Consider the following 19259-nt stretch of genomic DNA (forward strand, 5'->3'; position numbering starts at 1 on the left):
CTAAAACGTTTTATGATATAACGATTTCCATTATTTTAACCTTTAAACAAAATTCTTCTTAAATATATTTAGTTTTGGAAAACAAAATTATCATATTTATTTGATTTAGTTTCAATCGTACAAAAACATTTTCAGTTTAAAAAGAACTTTATTATTAAAACGTATATAACTTTTATAAATATCTATAACCACTTTTAACAACTTATTACTTAACCAGTATGATAAAGATAACGATATTTATATTTTATTTTATTAAATATATATAACAATTTAAATTAATATTATATATATTTATACGCGTATTATAAGTACATAGTTTTATACTTTTACTATACTTAAACTTTACCTTTATTTTTACTTTACCTTAACTTTAATAATTCATACTTTAATAATTCACTTTAATAATTCATACTTTAATAATTCACTTTAATAATTCATACTTTAATAATTCATACTTTAATAATTCAAAAATCTATTATAAATAGAATTCAATAGGTTTCATTATTTGATAGAAACTTGAAAATATTTTCTCTAAACTCCCTCAATCAATTTACATATATATATTTACTCCGTATTATTTCAAGATATTATCAGTATACATAAAATATTACGACGGAGTGCTGTCCGAGTGATTTCAAAATTGTTTTTCGAGCGGGATAGAGCTAAGGAAATTATGGGTTAAAGCTATGGAGGTTATGGGTATGGTTCGGGAGTATTGCTCGTGAGTCAAACTAGTGTTTATCATCTACGTTGCGTCTACATACTTTTTCTGCAATATTGAATCTCGATATTGATACGTTCGTGAATCCAAGGCCAACATTGCACTTATTCAATGACATCATATGTATTTTTACTACAAAATACAGTATTGTGAGTTTCATTTGCTCCCTTTTATATATATTTTTGGGACTGAGAATACATGCGATGTTTTTATAAATGTTTTACGAAATAGGCACAAGTACTAAAACTAATTCTACGTGGGTTTAAACCACAAATATACCCTTAGCTTGGTAACATTAAACTACTTGTCTATGTACGGTAGGCGCGAATCCTAAAGATAGATCTATTGGGCCTGACAAACCCCATCCTGACTATGGGATGCTTTAGTACTTCGAGGTTATTTTAAACACACCTGATCTGGTGTACTTCAGAGGGTAAAACATGAACGTTAAGGCTTGTTACCGGGTGCCTACAACTTATAGAATACTTTTATACACTTGCGAGTGTACATATATTTATAAACGGAAATCTTGTGGTCTATTAATATATTGAAATGATTGTTATGATAAACCTATGAACTCACCAACCTTTTGGTTGACACTTTAAAGCATGTTTATTCTCAGGTATTAAAGAAATCTTCCGCTGTGCATTAGCTCATTTTAAGGATATTACTTGGAGTCATTCATGGCATATTTTGAAAGACGTTGCATTCAAGTCATTGAGTTCATCAAGATTATTATTAAGTCAATTATAGTTGGATGTATTATGAAATGGTGTGCATATCGTCAATTTTTGTTGTAAAGAAAGTTTTTCTTTTAAAAACGAATGCAATGCTTGTAAAATGTATCATATAGAGATCAAATACCTCGCGATGTAATCAACTATTGTGAATCGTTTATAATGTATATGAACGGGTCCTTTCAGTTGGTATCAGAGCGGTGGTCTTAGCGAACCAGGTCTGCATTAGTGTGTCTAACTGATAGTCGTTAGGATGCATTAGTGAGTCTGGACTTCGACCGTGTCTGCATGTCAAAAGTTTCGCTTATCATTTTTGTCGGAAATCATATGCTTATCATCTTTAGGAAATTACCTGCTCATTATTCTTAGTCTAGACACCTTTTACTGCATTGATTGCATGAATAAGTGTATAGACAAAATTCATATCTTAGCGTATCTGTTACTGTAGACCTTGCCTGATATCTCTCGTAAATTTCTCCGTAATTTAAGGGATCCTGGTACTATATATATCTATGCACATTATGCATTGAGAATACCATCCAACTATCAATTTCTGTCACTAAACTCTTCATACCAAAAATCTTTTCTGTGATCGCTTAAGATGGCCTCTACGAATCGACCAAGTTCCTCTGACTCCGAAGACAGCGTGACAGGAGCACACCAACCAATCAACTACCGTGATTACTGGAGAAAATGGGGGTGGGTTCATGACATACTCACCCTATGGAGAAGGGAAGAAGGTACTCCATATCATGAACCAAATCTACCACCTAACCTTGGAGTACTTGACCCGCTAACCGGCGAACCCGTTCGCAACACCGTTTATACCCCTTTTGCAAGAATTTTTCGTCTTGAGACTACCATTAACGGAACTAGAGAAGATATCCGACCTTTACCTCACACCGATAACCAACCAAGGTTAGTAGAAGAAGTTAAAGAACTCGGAGCTCGAGTGTTAACTTTAGAGAGCACGGTACACAATTTGCAAGCACCTGCAGTATCACCAACACCAGTAACATCACCAGCCTCAGCACCAACAGTACTAGTACCACCAACAACAACATCCGCGTCACCAGCTTCGACATCTCATTCTGTACCTCGAGTATAATCATTGTTCTACATGACGTTCTACATCATTTATTTTCATTCGACATAGCAATTATGTAATCTCTAATGTTTTAGAGATTATATATTCTTGTTCTAACGATAAATCAAATGAGTTTAATATCATATTGACTCATTAAATCCATGATTACATCCGAAGAAAATATATAGGTATATATATATTTTTTTTTTCATAAAGACTGTAATTAAAAATTCTTTCGTACAAACTGTTAATGGTGAAAATATTTTAACGGGTAGGTAATACCTGAGGAATATTTAGATTTCACATTAATAAGTTACATTGTACATTTTTTGAATCTGATTCAACAGTCATTTACTATCCTACTTACAACCACCGATATACGTATCCGTTCACCGCAGAATAATCATTTTCATCCAATTTTATATTTGGATTTTGACCTATCAGAATCCAACAAGTGGCATAATGAAGAAAACATTGAACAAAATAAAATTTGTTAGAAACAAACAAATTAACTATGAGAAATTTTGTTAAGAATTCACGCTAACTGTTCCTAGCTAACTGTTCCTAGCTAACTGATTACATTTTATTTATCGCAATTTATTTATCGCAATTTATATTCTTGCAATTTTATTTATCGTCATTTAATTTCTGTTATTTATTTTTACGCATTTTAAATATCGAGACACGTATACAAGGTTTTGACATATCATATCGACGCATATATATATATATATATATATATATATATATATATATATATATATATATATATATATATATATATTATTTGGAATAACCATAGACACTCTATATGTAGTAATGCTGGAGTTAGCTATACAGGGTTGAGGTTGATTCTACAATAATATATATACTTTGAGTTGTGATCGAGTCTGAGACATGTATACGGGTCACGATACGTATTAATTAATTCGAATATTATATATTAAACTATATATGAATTATTGGACTGTTAATTGTGGACTATCGACTGTGGACTAATAACATTGGACAATTATAATGAATTAAAATATTAATTATAACATATGAAACTAAACAATTCTTCAAGCTTGCCACTTGATTTCATCCTAAACTTCATTTGTATCTTGACGATTACAATCTGCATTCAAATCTTTCATGATTCTTGAAAACACCTCAATCGAGAGGATAAACCAACCGCACTTCATCTACGGAAGAAAAGATCGATGCATATAGTTATGCACCTGAAAACACTCGGAACCTGAGTAAACATTTAACACGTATCTGTGCTAGCTCCCTGGGCGTTGTTATTACCGAAAATCACTTTGCAATTCCTTTTCAAAGTAGCAAATTTTGTCACAGCTCCAGCAAATCAACTTTGACTTTTCGTTCGAAACAACCATATCATAATTTTGATATATATGCGTGCTCTTTATTGTTGCCGGGGAACCTTTTATATTCCACCATATTACCATCAACGTTTAATCATCTAAAAACACAATTCTCTTGAAACCACCTTGGATTGATAACCGATGACCCAGATATGGTAGCATTAAATGCAGAGAAAACAGCAAAATTGTATATGGTCTAAACGGCCAAAAGTTTGATAATAAAGAATGGAATGTTGGGAACGCTCGATAGAAAATTTGGTACTGAAAAACAGATTGAGCTAACCATGAAGGAGACCAAGGACAAATACAAGGACCAAACCCTATATTCAAAGAATCCAGGTAATTCTGGATCCGATGAAATCTTTAGAGAATATCCTGCTTCGAAGTCATGTTAAAATCTTGCGGAAAATCTTTCTTCATCAACCTTCGATCTTAGAAATTCCAAAAATATCATCATAAATATCTTCGATATTTCTGAGGATATTTTCATAAGTATTCTTGTCCGAAATCATTTATCTCTTCGCGATATCAGTGTTATATCATAAAGGAAACTGTTTAGTTTCTAAAATCTGAAATCTTCAAGTTTGAAGTATGAATGTTTTCGAAGTAGTGTTGGGAACTGAAGCATGAGTTAGTATAATATAATGACACTTGATCAACGTGATTATATTACAGTAAGTCATGCTGAGTTTCTAATGAAACATGATGATTCACAGACCATAACGTCATCATGTGCCATGTTACGCGGCTCTTACATTCTATCTAATCTCTAAACATATCAAGAACATAATTTCTTGATAATTCTGTCTTTTCTCTTGAATTCTGGTAATTTAACCAATCAAGATCGTGATATTACAATTTCTTCCTTAGAACATTAGTCATGTTCGTTCGAAACTCCATACTTACGAATTCTGAACCATTATTCGCTGACTTAAAGTCGAGAAGAGAAAACAAAAGGATGGAACTCCAAAATATAAAGGAAATAAAGAGGGTGGATTTATAATGAAATATCCGACAGAGCAATTAAAACAGATTATCGCATTTAACCAAAGAAGATCATATTCCTTAATCTCCGAAGAATCAAATTTTATTCAGATTTTAAAGATTTCTTTAAATCCCTTGAATTCCAGAAATCCACCATGACTACGTCAAAAGTTAAATTTCTATCTCAAACTGTTGTGACAGCTACCCTCGTACGCTTCACATAATCGAATCGTTTTATCTACATTACTCAGTAATGATGAAACTTTATTTATCAACTCATATTCGTCATGAAAACAGTTTTATGGTTAACCATGACGACCTTACTCAAATTTCGGGACGAAATTTCTTTAACGGGTAGGTACTGTGACGATCCGGAAATTTCCGATCAAATTTAAACTTTATCTTTATATTATTCCGACACGATAAGCAAAGTTTGTTAAGTTAAATCTCAAGAATTTTAAATTGTGTTCATACATTCATTATAACCTCGACCAAATTCCGACGATTCATGAACCGTTATATATAAATAAATATGTATATATATGTATATATATATATATTATAACTTAAAAATATTAATAAAGTATTAAACGTATAATACTTTACATGAACGTATTTGTTTCAATATGTTTATCGATGGAATTAGAAGATAATATCAAATGATTGATTTATCAGATACAATGTGATATGATTACGGGTCTATGTTATAAGGTCCACTGTGATTTAAGAAATCTATTCTTTTTGATGACATTCGGAAAATGGTAAAGTGATTTATAAGTAAGAACGTGGAGTGTAAATAACTTAGATGTTGGATATCGACAAGTTAAGTAACTCGACATTTTTCATTAAGATTATTTCATACGTTTATTTAACCTTTGAACTTTATCGCATGCTTCACCAACAGACTGTAATTTAAAAACTTGAAACCTATTATTTCATACCTTAACTTTAATAATTCATACTTTAATAATTCACTTTAATAATTCATACTTTAATAATTCACTTTAATAATTCATACTTTAATAATTCACTTTAATAATTCATACTTTAATAATTTACTTTAATAATTGATACTTTAATAATTCACTTTAATAATTTAAAAATCTATTATAAATAGAATTCAATAGGTTTCATTATTTGATAGAAACTTGAAAATATTTTCTCTAAACTCCCTCAATCAATTTACATATATATATTTACTCCGTATTATTTCAAGATATTATCAGTATACATAAAATATTACGACGGAGTGCTGTCCGAGTGATTTCGAAATTATTTTTCGAGCGGGATAGAGCTAAGGAAATTATGGGTTAAAGCTATGGAGGTTATGGGTATGGTTCGGGAGTATTGCTCGTGAGTCAAACTAGTGTTTATCATCTCCGTTGCGTCTACATACTTTTTCTGCAATATTGAATCTCGATATTGATACGTTCGTGAATCCAAGGCCAACATTGCACTTGTTCAATGACGTCATATGTATTTTTACTACAAAATACAGTATTGTGAGTTTCATTTGCTCCCTTTTATATATATTTTTGGGACTGAGAATACATGCGATGTTTTTATAAATGTTTTACGAAATAGGCACAAGTACTAAAACTAATTCTACGTGGGTTTAAACCACAAATATACCCTTAGCTTGGTAACATTAAACTACTTGTCTATGTACGGTAGGCGCGAATCCTAAAGATAGATCTATTGGGCCTGACAAACCCCATCCTGACTATGGGATGCTTTAGTACTTCGAGGTTATTTTAAACACACCTGATCTGGTGTACTTCAGAGGGTAAAACATGAACGTTAAGGCTTGTTACCGGGTGCCTACAACTTATAGAATACTTTTATACACTTGCGAGTGTACATATATTTATAAACGGAAATCTTGTGGTCTATTAATATATTGAAATGATTGTTATGATAAACCTATGAACTCACCAACCTTTTGGTTGACACTTTAAAGCATGTTTATTCTCAGGTATTAAAGAAATCTTCCGCTGTGCATTAGCTCATTTTAAGGATATTACTTGGAGTCATTCATGGCATATTTTGAAAGACGTTGCATTCAAGTCATTGAGTTCATCAAGATTATTATTAAGTCAATTATAGTTGGATGTATTATGAAATGGTGTGCATACCGTCAATTTTTGTTGTAAAGAAAGTTTGCCTTTTAAAAACGAATGCAATGTTTGTAAAATGTATCATATAGAGGTCAAATACCTCGCGATGTAATCAACTATTGTGAATCGTTTATAATGTATATGAACGGGTCTTTTCAAAAATAACCTTGCAATTCCTTTGCAAAGTAGCAAATTATATCACAGCTCCAGCAAGACAACTTCAATTTTTTCATTCGGAGTAGCCTTATCATAATTTTGATATATGTGATTACCCTTTTGTTACCGGAGAACCTTTCATATTCCACCACATTAGCAATAAACTTACCAACAACTTCACTGATCTTGGGCATTCCAAAGAATCTTTATATTTATCGAAACCTCATCATTTACTCATCTGCCTCTTGTAACGAGAATTACCATACGAATCATAGGGAATTAGCAATCAGTATTTTGAAATCTCCCAGCATGTTGACGCCAACAGTTATACATAACGTCTATTTCCAAGGCTTACATACTTCGAATGTGAAGTTTCTGAAAAACACTCTGAACCGCGAACTAGTTCTCGAAATGCTGATGAAGCAACAAAAACTGTAAACGACCTTAGCAGTAAAAAGTTTGATGATAAAGATTAGTGTATTAACAAAGCTCGAAAATAGAGAAGTTTTGGAACTGGAAAACGGATTGAGCAAAGTATGAAGGAGGCTGTGGACAAATCACAAAGACTGAACCTGCCTTCAAAGAATCCAAATGATTCAGTATCTGCTGAAATCATTAACGAATACCTTGCTCCTGACACTAAACCCTTACAGACAATATTCTTCATCATCCTCTGATATTAGAAATTCTAAGATATCATCGTATCTTTCATTATAAATATCCTCCATATTTCTGAAGATATTTCCATAACTATTCTTATCTGGAATCATTTATATCTTTGCGCTATCTGTATTACATCAAAAAGGAAACTGTTTAGTTCCTATACTCTGTAAACCTTTGAGTTTAAAATATGAATGTTTTTGAAGTAGTGTTGGAAACTGAAGCATGAGTTAGTATAATATAATGACACTTGATCAACGTGATTATATTACAGTAATTCATGCTGAGTTTCTAAATGGAACGTGATGATTCACATATCATAACATCATCATGTGCCATGTTATACGACTCTTGTATTCTATTTAACCTCTAAAATATCAAGAAAATATTTCTTGATGATTCGCCTTTTTCCAAGGTATTCTAGTAATTTGACAAGTCAAGATTGTGCCATCATAATTTCCTTCCTAGAACATTAACAATGTTCATTCCGAAATTCATATCTGTGAATTCTGGACCATTACAAGTGGTGCTTAATCGCAAGAAGAAGAAACGAAAGGACAAAACTCCGAAATAGAAATTGGGGTATAAATTGCAGCAAATAAAAGAGAGCATTAACTGTGGATGACAATGATTATAGAAGATAGAAACAGAGACTTTGAAATATAAGGGAAGATATAAAGCCCAACGACAAACCAAAAATTATAAACCATATATATCGATGCATATAGCAATATAAAGACACGGGAGAACTAGAAACACTATAAACCCAAGAGTATAGTAGAAGTAAATAGATTCTTCCGGCGGTAGATGAAAAAGAAGAATGACCGATATGAAAGTTATAAGTATATCGAGAATCAGAACTGGATGGAGCATATTGATGAATACTTTAAAATATGAGTTGAGGGGGAAAGAATAGAAGGTGATGAAACATGACTAGGAACTTAGAAATCAACAAATTTAACTCACACAATGACGGAATAAGTGAATCAAACCCTCTAGTGAATAGGTTAAGCTTTTTGGGATTAATTTAGTCATACCACAACTAAATCAAGTGTGATTAGATCAACACCTAGAGCTATTATTCACCACCTGGCTGATTTGGGTTGAGAGAGAATCGAAGGAGCTCACCAGATCTGAGTGTGTGTAACAAATGAGAGGCTTAACCTAAAATGAAGAACATAAGACTTTATATACCCCTGCTGTTGACTCACCCGTACGATTCATCCATCACACATACGAGTTGGCTTCATCAGCCGTACGGGTGATCACTCACTCGTGTCTTCTCATTTAGGTTGTAATTGTGACTTAGCTAAGCATCAACCGTGCGTATGAGCCTGTCAGCCATACGAGTAAGGCTTCACTCGGACGTCTGACTAAGTCTAACATAGTCAAATATCCAAATCTCGTTCCAGCAGTTGCTGTAACTACATACAAACACGGATAGGATAATAACGAACGATCATTGTGGCCTGTAAACTGTTGTACCTGCAATGAACGAGGTTAGATGTTTAGGGGCTTGCATAAAATGCATCAACAGAAGGTGTGAGTTGTAAGAAAACGAAGGAGGTGAATTTATAAGAAAATCTCCGACAGAACAATTAAAATGGACGATCGCATTTAAAGCGGATCCTAATTCCTTTTGTTACCAGAGAATCAAATCTTATTACAAAGATTTTCTTCAAATCCCTTGAAATCTGGAAATCAATCATATCTACGTCAAATGATAAGATGAATCTACACTTACTCAATTTCACTCTTCTATGTTAGCTTCATTCGTACTCTTCATATAAATGGATTGTTTATCCAAATTATTCGCTGATAATAAAACTATAATTTTCAGCCTGTATGCATCATGAAAACATACTTATTATCATTCACGACCTTTCCACTCAAATTTCGGGACGAAATTTCTTTAACGGGTAGGTACTGTGACAACCCAGAAATTTCCAACCAAATTTAAACTTTATCTTTATATTATTCCGACACGATAAGCAAAGTTTGTTAAGTTAAATCTCAAGAATTTTAAATTGTATTCATACATTCATTATAACCTCGACCAAATTCCGACGATTCACGAACCGTTATATATAAATAAATATGTATATATATGTATGTATATATATATATATATATATATAAATATATATATATATATATATATATATATTATAACTTGAGAATATTAATAAAGTATTAAACGTTTAATACTTTACATGAACGTATTTGTTTCAATATGTTTATCGATGGAATTAGAAGATAATATCAAATGATTGATTTATCAGATACATTATGATATGATTACGGGTCTATGTTATGAGGTCCACTGTGATTTAAAAAATCTATTCTTTTTGACAACATTCGAAAAATGGTAAAGTGATTTATAAGTAAGAACGTGAAGTGTAAATAACTTAGATGTTGGATATTGACAAGTTAAGTAACTCGACATTTTTCATTAAGATGATTTCATACGTTTATTTAACCTTTGAACTTTATCCCATGCTTCACCAACAAACTGTAATTTAAAAACTTGAAACCTATTATGAATATATATGATTCTACTTTTCTAAAACATTTTATGATATAACGATTTCCATTATTTTAACCTTTAAACAAAATGATTCTTAAAAATATATTTGGTTTTGGAAAACAAAATTATTATATTTATTTGATTTAGTTTCAAACGTACAAAAACGCTTTCAGTTTAAAAAGAACTTTATTATTAAAACGTATATAACTTTTATAAATATCTAGAACCACTTTTGACAACTCATTACTTAACCAGTATGATAAAGATAACGATATTTATATTTTATTTTATTAAATATATATAACGATTTACATTAATATTATATATATTTATACGCGTATTATACGTACATAGTTTTATACTTTTACTATACTTAAACTTTACCTTTACTTTATTTTTACTTTACTTTAACTTTAATAATTTACTTTAATAATTCATACTTTAATAATTCACTTTAATAATTCATACTTTAATAATTCACTTTAATAATTCATACTTTAATAATTCACTTTAATAATTCATACTTTAATAATTCACTTTAATAATTCACTTTAATAATTCAAAAATCTATTATAAATAGAATTCAATAGGTTTCATTATTTCATAGAAACTTGAAAATATTTTTCTCTAAACTCTCTCAATCGATTTACATATATATATTTACTCCGTATTATTTCAAGACATTATTAGTATACATAAAATATTACGTCAGAGTGCTGTCCGAGTGATTTTGAAATTGTTTTTCGAGTGGGATTGGATTAAGGAAATTATGGTTATAGCTATGGAGGTGATTGGGTATGGTTCATGGGTATGCTCGTGAGGTCAATATAGTGTTTATCATCTCCGTTGCGTCTACGTACCTTTCCTGCAATATTGAATCTCAATATTGATACGTGAGTACTCATAATTTAACTTTTACATACTAATAGTGTATCCCTGACTAGTGCTCGAGTATATAGGATTATGCATGTTTGTACTTTTGATATTGCCTTTAGTTAGGTTATGTTGAATCCTGAATTAGTTATATATGCCACTGAGATAAGGTATAAGAAATGTATGTCGTTGGAAAGCTAGCGAAAAATTAAGAACTTTTCATTTAGATATCGAATGATTTTGATGAACGGATTTGAAGTTATAGTCCATCGAATTTTTGTATTATTATTAAAAATGATTATTATTATCGTCGTTATTATCGTCGTTCTAGTTTTATTTTATTATTATTATTATCTTTATCAATAAAAGGATTTATCATTAAAAATTGTTATTTTTTTTATTATTACTATCGTTATTATCGTTAAAGTTATAATTAGTATTATTATTATTATCCAATTATTATTATTATTATTATTGGTACTATTATTATTATTATCATTATTAATATATATATCATTATTTAAAAATAGTTATTGTTATTGTTATTATTATTATTACTATATTATCATTAAGATAATTATTAGTATTATCGTTAATAATGTTATAGTAACTATCATTATTAATATTAGTGTAATTAAAACAAATATTTGTAACACCTAATTATTTTGATTACTATTATTATCATTATTACGAACACGATATAAAAGACGATTAAAAGCTATTAAACGAAACGATTAGGAAATAATGGGTAAGACTATCATGATGAAATTAAAATATTATAAGATATTGATTTAGATAAAATTATCGTTCTTATTATTTTTATCATTACTATTATTATTAAAATTATCGTTAGTATTAAAACTATCATTTTAACAAAAATTATCATTTTAATAGAAATGTCATTGTTACTATAAAATATCATTATTATTATTATTTTAAATAGAATTATTATTTTAAAGATAATATTAAAAATTATCGTAAATATTAAAGTTATCATAATTAGAATTATCGTTTTATCATAATATCATCTTAGTAATTATAAATATTGATATTTTTATAATAATTATTATTATTACAAAATAATACAACTTTTACTCACTATCATTATAGATATTATTTTATCAAATAAATATTTGATACAAACATATTTTACTACGTGTAATAACTTACTTTAATAATACCTATCATATTATCTTTATAATATTAAATGAACCCTATAAATTTTATTACTTAATATATATAAAAGTATATTTTATTATATAAATATAATATAAAATTTTATTTATTAATAAATAAATTATATTATTTACTCTAATAAATCTTTTAAAAATATTTAAAAATATAAAACGACGATATTTAAACTATATATTAATCATGTATAGATTTTTGGAAATTATTTTGAGTCAAATTTACTTTTGTTGACTTTTGCATATTAGTCTCGAGCATTAGGATTGTGGTACACTATGACTTGAACTAATTTGTTAGACAAATATTGACCAACACATAAATATATATAATTAATTTAGGTTCGTGAATCCGAGGCCAACCTTGCACTTGTTCAATGACGTTATATGTATTTTTACTACGAAATATAGTATGGTGAGTTTCATTATTCCCTTTTTATATATATTATTGGGCTGAGAATACATGCAAATGCTTTATTAACTGTTTTACAATATTTATATGCGTGAGTTTCATTTGCTCCCTTTTACTCATTACATTTTTGGGCTGAGAATACATGCACTGTTTTAATAACTGTTTTACAATATTTATATGCGTGAGTTTCATTTACCTTTTTACCCTTTATATTTTTGGGACTGAGAATACATGCGCTTTTATAAATGTTTGACGAAATAGACACAAGTAATTGAAACTACATTCTATGGTTGAATTATCGAAATCGAATATGCCCCTTTTTATTAAAGTCTGGTAATCTAAGAATTAGGGAACAGACACCCTAATTGACGTGAATCCTAAAGATAGATCTATTGGGCCTAACAAACCCCATCCAAAGTACCGGATGCTTTAGTACTTAGAAATTTATATCATGTCCGAAGGAGGATCCCGGAATGATAGGGGATATTCTTATATGTATCTAGTTAATGTCGGTTACCAGGTGTTCACCATATGAATGATTATTTTTGTCTCTATGCATGGGACGTATATTTATGAGAACTGCAAATGAAATTCTTGTGGTCTATTAAAATGATGGAAATAAATGATTATGATAAACTAATGAACTCACCAACCTTTTGGTTGACACTTTAAAGCATGTTTATTCTCAGGTGTTAAAGAAATCTTCCGCTGTGCATTGGTTCATTTTAAAGATATTACTTCGAGTCTTTCATAGCATATTTCGAAGAACGTTGCATTCGAGTCATTGAGTTCATCAAAGATTATTATTAAATCAATTTATAGTGGATAGTGGATATTATGAAATGGTATGCATGCCTGTCAATTTTTGATGTAAAGAAAGATTGTCTTTTAAAAACGAATGCAATGTTTGTAAAATGTATCATATAGAGGTCAAATACCTCGCAATGTAATCAACTATTGTGAATCGTTTGTAATGTATATGAACGGGTCCTTTCATCAGTAACAGGTTTTCATTTAGCAGGCAGTGAGTCAATGAATTTGTTTACTTGCTCAAAATCAGTATATGTGATTTTTAGAGTAAGCAGGTCAACAACTAAGGAGTTAAACCTAATGAAGGTTTGCTTAAGGGTCTCATTCTTATAGGCAAAGAACATTTCATATTCTCTTTTCAAGGCAATAATCTTGTTCTGTCTAACCTCATCCATGGCTTCATAGGTAACATCTAGATAGTCTAACATGAGCTTAGCATTTAGCTTTCCCTTAATCAGTTTGAACAAGTGGTTAGGTAATGTTATAGCTAACAAGGTTCTGATCTTAGGGTCAAGTTCAACACGACATTTGTCCTCAGCATCCCATTTAGATGCAGGGAGAACAACCTCTCTGCCAGGAACAGCAGGAGTGTCAGCAGTAGCTGCAACACTTGCAATAGTCTCAGTTGGGACATAAGGACCATTTATAGCAATGCCAGGCATGAGTGGGTCAATAGACTCAAGGTGAAGCATGAACCTTGCCTTCCAAATTTCATACTCATCTTCATCAAATTTGGGTGGTCTATTGGATGAGCCATTTTCAAGGTAAGCTGTATTTGAATATGCAGCCATGAGAGAATTCAGATCCAAGATATTGAATTATCAAGACTGAAGCTCTGATACCAGTTGTTGGTCCCTTGATTAACAACAGGAGTATTGTAGAGGGGGGGTGAATACAATTTCTTATAATTAACTTATAGTTAAACACAATTTAGTATTCAAGCATGTAATTTAAATAGAGTCAAATGTAATTTTTCGACGGTTATTCTTTATTGATTAAATCACAAAGAATTACAACTATCCTTGGCGGAATGATAGTTGGTTGATACAGATTTACCTAGATTATAGCTATGAGGATAAACTTAAAGCTATTACACGTTTTGGACTCTAAATAATAAAACTCACACCACTAGTTGTTACAATAGTGGATACAACAATTTATAGTAGTCCTATTATCCGTGTAATTGTTCCATTGTCCACTGGTACAAAGGATGTCTGTACTTGTGGGGACAACTGCATCAGAGAGCGTGCTCTCCTCTTTACTCTTTGGTAGCTATTTGCAGGAACACCCCAATTTGGTTTGGCACCACTATTTGTTTAAACAAATAGAATGTTGTGTTCCATAGGCATTGATAAAGTATAACACATGTCTGCACATGCGTTAAACTTCTGAATTACCACGTGGTCTTGTAAAGTCACTTGTCAGCTGCCGACGCGTGTCCTTTTCTGTTCAACTTTGTCTTTGACTTCTGTTGAATAGTATAATTGATGTAGACCACTCAGAAAACCACTATGCTTGTAATGGAGCATAGCTGTCTTGTGTAGTAAGCTGCATTCCAGCTGTGCTGGTTCTTCATTGCTGAGACACTTGATATTCTTGAATTGCTGAGTACACATCCTGTGCTAATTGAAGAACACTGTCTACCTTGTGCTGGTAGACTGAGCAGCAAACTAAACACTCGACACAGTAATATTTGATGTCTATACATAAACAAACTTGTGTTGGCTGCACATAACATTTTAGTGCAAATAAATTACAGTTTTATCATAATTATATCCTTAATTATTTTGGGGACTCAACAGTTTATATTCGTGTTTGCATGCGTAGTTAGTTGTATTGGGTTAATACATCAATGACCGATACTATTAATTAGCTTCAGTAGTTGCATATTGTAATTCTAGACGGGTTCACTCGGTTACGATAATCATAAGAACTTAGCATCTTGTATGTCAATCATGAATCGCCAAAGACTTAGAGTCGTGATATTACATTGTACATCCACCTAGCTTGTAATATGATTTGGTTAATCACACCGGATCTGATTGGGTCCCGTTAGTTTATTCATATGATTAAACCCTAGAATGAAATTATTTGCTTTAACGATTGGTATTTAATCGTTATTGTTTATTTAAACATACTTTAAGTGTAGAGTTTAATCATCACCGCTACTCATGTTTGATGACTTAAACTCATTCAAAAATATGTTCTTAATCTAATGTCTTATTGTATGAAATAATCCTCAACCGAACTAACATCATTCCTTCTATTATTATTTAATTCTCAACAAACAATCCTTATTGCTCCTCCAATAAACAAACCCCTGAATATTACAATAATTATTTCTTTCCTCGACCTTTGACTCCCATATCTCTCTTAAAAACGATCACGTGTGTGAGGCGTTGTGGTATAGGTGTTATATATTTTAAAGGTTAATCCGCAAAGCACACGCACACCCTAGTCATATTCTAAAAATGCTATAGAGAAAGCTTATGAGTTATGACAAAGCATTTCAAATTTTTTAGTGTAAATTTTTTAGTAATGCTTAGTGTGGTAACTTTTTCTAAACCTTTTGTAAAAAATTGAAGGAAAAACTTTCATTATGGATGCTATAATCGGTTTCGCATTTGAAAAATTAAAACAAGTGTTCAATAAATAAGAGCAGATCGATAATATTGTTTAGTTGTGACTACAGAGTTTGTATATAATTATATATTTGTGGTGAGGGCAGAGGTATGTTATCATCACTAATAGTACGTGTCACTAGTGGATTTCTTTAACATCATGAAGAAATGGAGTTGTAGATAAAATTAAAATGTGCTCTAATACTAATGTAGTCCAGTGGTTCGGAGGCTGTCATCCTTGTAAGAGCTCTCAGGTTTGAATCTTGGGGTGGCCAGGAAAGGGTTGGAAACAGCCAGAGAGTATTCCTGATGGGCTGCATACAGTGTATGGGGTTCGATTACTCGCCCTTTCCCGGTAACTCGAACAGGAAAATTGGAAAAACCTTATAACTTTCTTATATTTATTAATTAAATTTGATTATCATTATGTGCTAGAGTGACTACGATTTTTAGATCTTCATTGTATGGATTCGGTGCAAATTTAATATCTAGAATTATTGTTTATCTTAAATTTACTACTAAAATTTCTGATATATAAAAACCAGATCGAAAATATTGTACATTCATAAACTTGAAAATAAAGTAAAAAAAAAAAGTTACAACATAATTCTAGTCAAGTTGTCATTAATTTTATTCACAAATTGAACCCTTACTTTGAGTTAACTTGCAATGACAGCATGACTAATTAAGAACATAATGATAATAATACACAAAACACACATAAATAATCCACCTAGTTCTTCCAATAACTTAACCCTTTCAGTTCTTCCTCCTGCAAATCATTTTATTGTCGTAATAGCTTCCCATTAGCGTCATTGTAGCTTTAGATTCTTCAGAAGCCTGTTGACAAATTATGAATTTTGTGATTAAAAATCATAATTCTGTAATACAGGTGTTACCATATTCAAAGCTCATATTTTCCATTATAATGATTTCTAATTGAATATAACATATGTATGCCTTTTCAATCACACTGATATCACCCTTTTTGGCAGTTGACTTAATACCAACATTTTTTATTAGGAAACACTTGGGTCGAAATTGCCACCCTAAGTTTTATAGCTAGATCCAAGGAAATATGTCATGATTTTAAACTTGTGATTAGTGAACAATTGTGATGGGCTCTAGTTATTGAGTCAACAGCAAGCGTCGATTTATTGGCGACTTGACTGACTCTTAGAGCCTAAATTAAATTTCAGGCAGGATTTAAAACCCATGAAAATTTGATTTTACCATTTTCATGGCGTCTCAATTTTATTTTTTATTTTATTTTATTTTTTAAATAACTTTTTCCTAATTATTGGCCGGAGGTCCACTCGGAAGCAATCTCTCTATCCGTCGAATAGAGAGAGGGATGATTTTCTCTACTTTTGAGAGTGTTTTCACTCTAGGTGGAGAAATGACTTGGACTTTATTCTCGGATAGGGGAAGGATTGTCTACATCTCACCTCCCTCATACACCACTTATGTGGTATTGGGTTTTGTTGGTGCTGTTAGTTGTTGTATTGAGGAATGTGATAAACTTGTAAAATAATTTGTCCATCATGTGTATTCCCTTATCAAGACAAAAGTCACTAGCTAATATTTTATGATATGCAGTTAAAGCCTAGTTTTGGAGCATGTGCATGTGACCAAAACAAGTAAGATTGGATTTCATGTGACTTATTTTAAAACTCATTTAATATATAAAAGGCCTCTTAAAGTAAATAACAAATAAATTAAATGCTTATAGATGCAGATAACTATAAAATATGTCTTTTAAACATTTGGCAGCCATTTGTTCCAAATGTAGAAAGCTGATATTTTAGCAGCACATTGTACTAGCAGTCTATCTTACATACAACCAATAGAACTTTTTAAGATGAAATTCATTATGTAAAACACCACCAATTTTTCTCCTGGCGGCCCTTAGGGCTGCCATTAACGTGCATAATAGTAGTTTGTACTATTAGTTATATGTTTGACTTTAAAGTGACAGATACTAAACTGTACAATACGTCAAGTTAATTATATACAGGCCCTAAGGGTTGTCGTTAAAAAAATCCTGATACTAATTGTGTGTATATATATAGCTGTTTGTGGAAATAAGATGATTAGAACATATATGAAAGACGATATAAAGTACCTCTGTTCGTTTGCAAATCCACGACCATTGCTCCCAATATCTTTATAGTTGGGTAAAGGAACTTGGTCTGATTCAATTTGCATGATGTCTCTAACAAGTATATCGTAATGCCTTTTCACCTCCTCGACTGATTTGCCACCTACATCCCTAGCAATGTTGTGCCATCTGTCAGGGTTGTCCTTGTTATAGTAAGCTAACGCCTCTTCAAATTGTTTGTTTTGTCTTTGTGTCCACGAGGATCCAGAGCTACGTGACGATGCCATTGTATATTCAGAAAAAAATATGTTATAATTGATAAAAAAAAAATGGATTACTCAGTCAAAAGGAGAAGACTGAAGTCAAGGGGATGGTATGCATTAGATTGCCATGTTGCCATCCTATATATAAGTACAGAAATATTCAATGAGGTGCAAGTTGGAGGATATATTTTAATTTTTATTTAATTATTTATTTATTTATTTTTTGTGAAAACGTACTAACAATATGTTATTCGGTCCATTGGCGCCAGTCAGACTAGTACTGTTCTCAAGAGTGGTAAATTAGAACAGACACTATCTATTGTTGAAAGTCATATATATTCTTGTCTGTTACACTCTGTATCATCAATTGATCATCAAGTGACTTTATGATGGCATTTTAAGTACATTAGCGTATGGTATTGGATCCTGATTCAAAGCTTACCCATTAGGATAGAAGATATATGCGCTGCTGACAGCATGAATATCGACACTCTAAGATATTATGCCATCTTTGGTTTGATTATGTTTGCATAAATTATCTTGTATTCTTGTTATATACATACCATGACATTAACATATGCTAAAAATTTAAATTAATCAGTGTTTTGAACACTTTTGCAGGTAACCAGTGAGCTTTTA

The 19259-nt window shown here is 31.0% G+C and overlaps 1 protein-coding gene across 1 annotated transcript; it reads right to left on the reverse strand.

The window, feature by feature from the left end:
• Positions 1-16802: 16802 nt before the first annotated feature.
• Positions 16803-18716, reverse strand: LOC139892329 (protein RADIALIS-like 5). The gene is made up of 2 exons (XM_071875393.1): positions 18382-18716; positions 16803-17096 (listed from the first exon to the last, which is right to left on the reverse strand). Exons 1-2 carry the CDS (start codon positions 18642-18644, stop codon positions 17069-17071), a joined length of 291 nt encoding a protein of 96 aa, XP_071731494.1. The 5' UTR covers positions 18645-18716; the 3' UTR covers positions 16803-17068.
• Positions 18717-19259: the final 543 nt, after the last annotated feature.

The sequence above is a fragment of the Rutidosis leptorrhynchoides genome, chromosome 2 (genome assembly GCF_046630445.1).
Source record: "Rutidosis leptorrhynchoides isolate AG116_Rl617_1_P2 chromosome 2, CSIRO_AGI_Rlap_v1, whole genome shotgun sequence".
Taxonomy (NCBI): domain Eukaryota; kingdom Viridiplantae; phylum Streptophyta; class Magnoliopsida; order Asterales; family Asteraceae; genus Rutidosis; species Rutidosis leptorrhynchoides.

Coding starts and splice junctions, on each gene's coding strand:
- LOC139892329 (XM_071875393.1), bottom strand. CDS start 18,644: ATGGCATCGTCACGTAGCTCTGGATCCTCGTGGACACAAAGACAAAAC. Junction 17,097..18,381: donor GGATTTGCAAACGAACAGAG/GTACTTTATATC, acceptor ATTTGTCAACAG/GCTTCTGAAGAATCTAAAGC.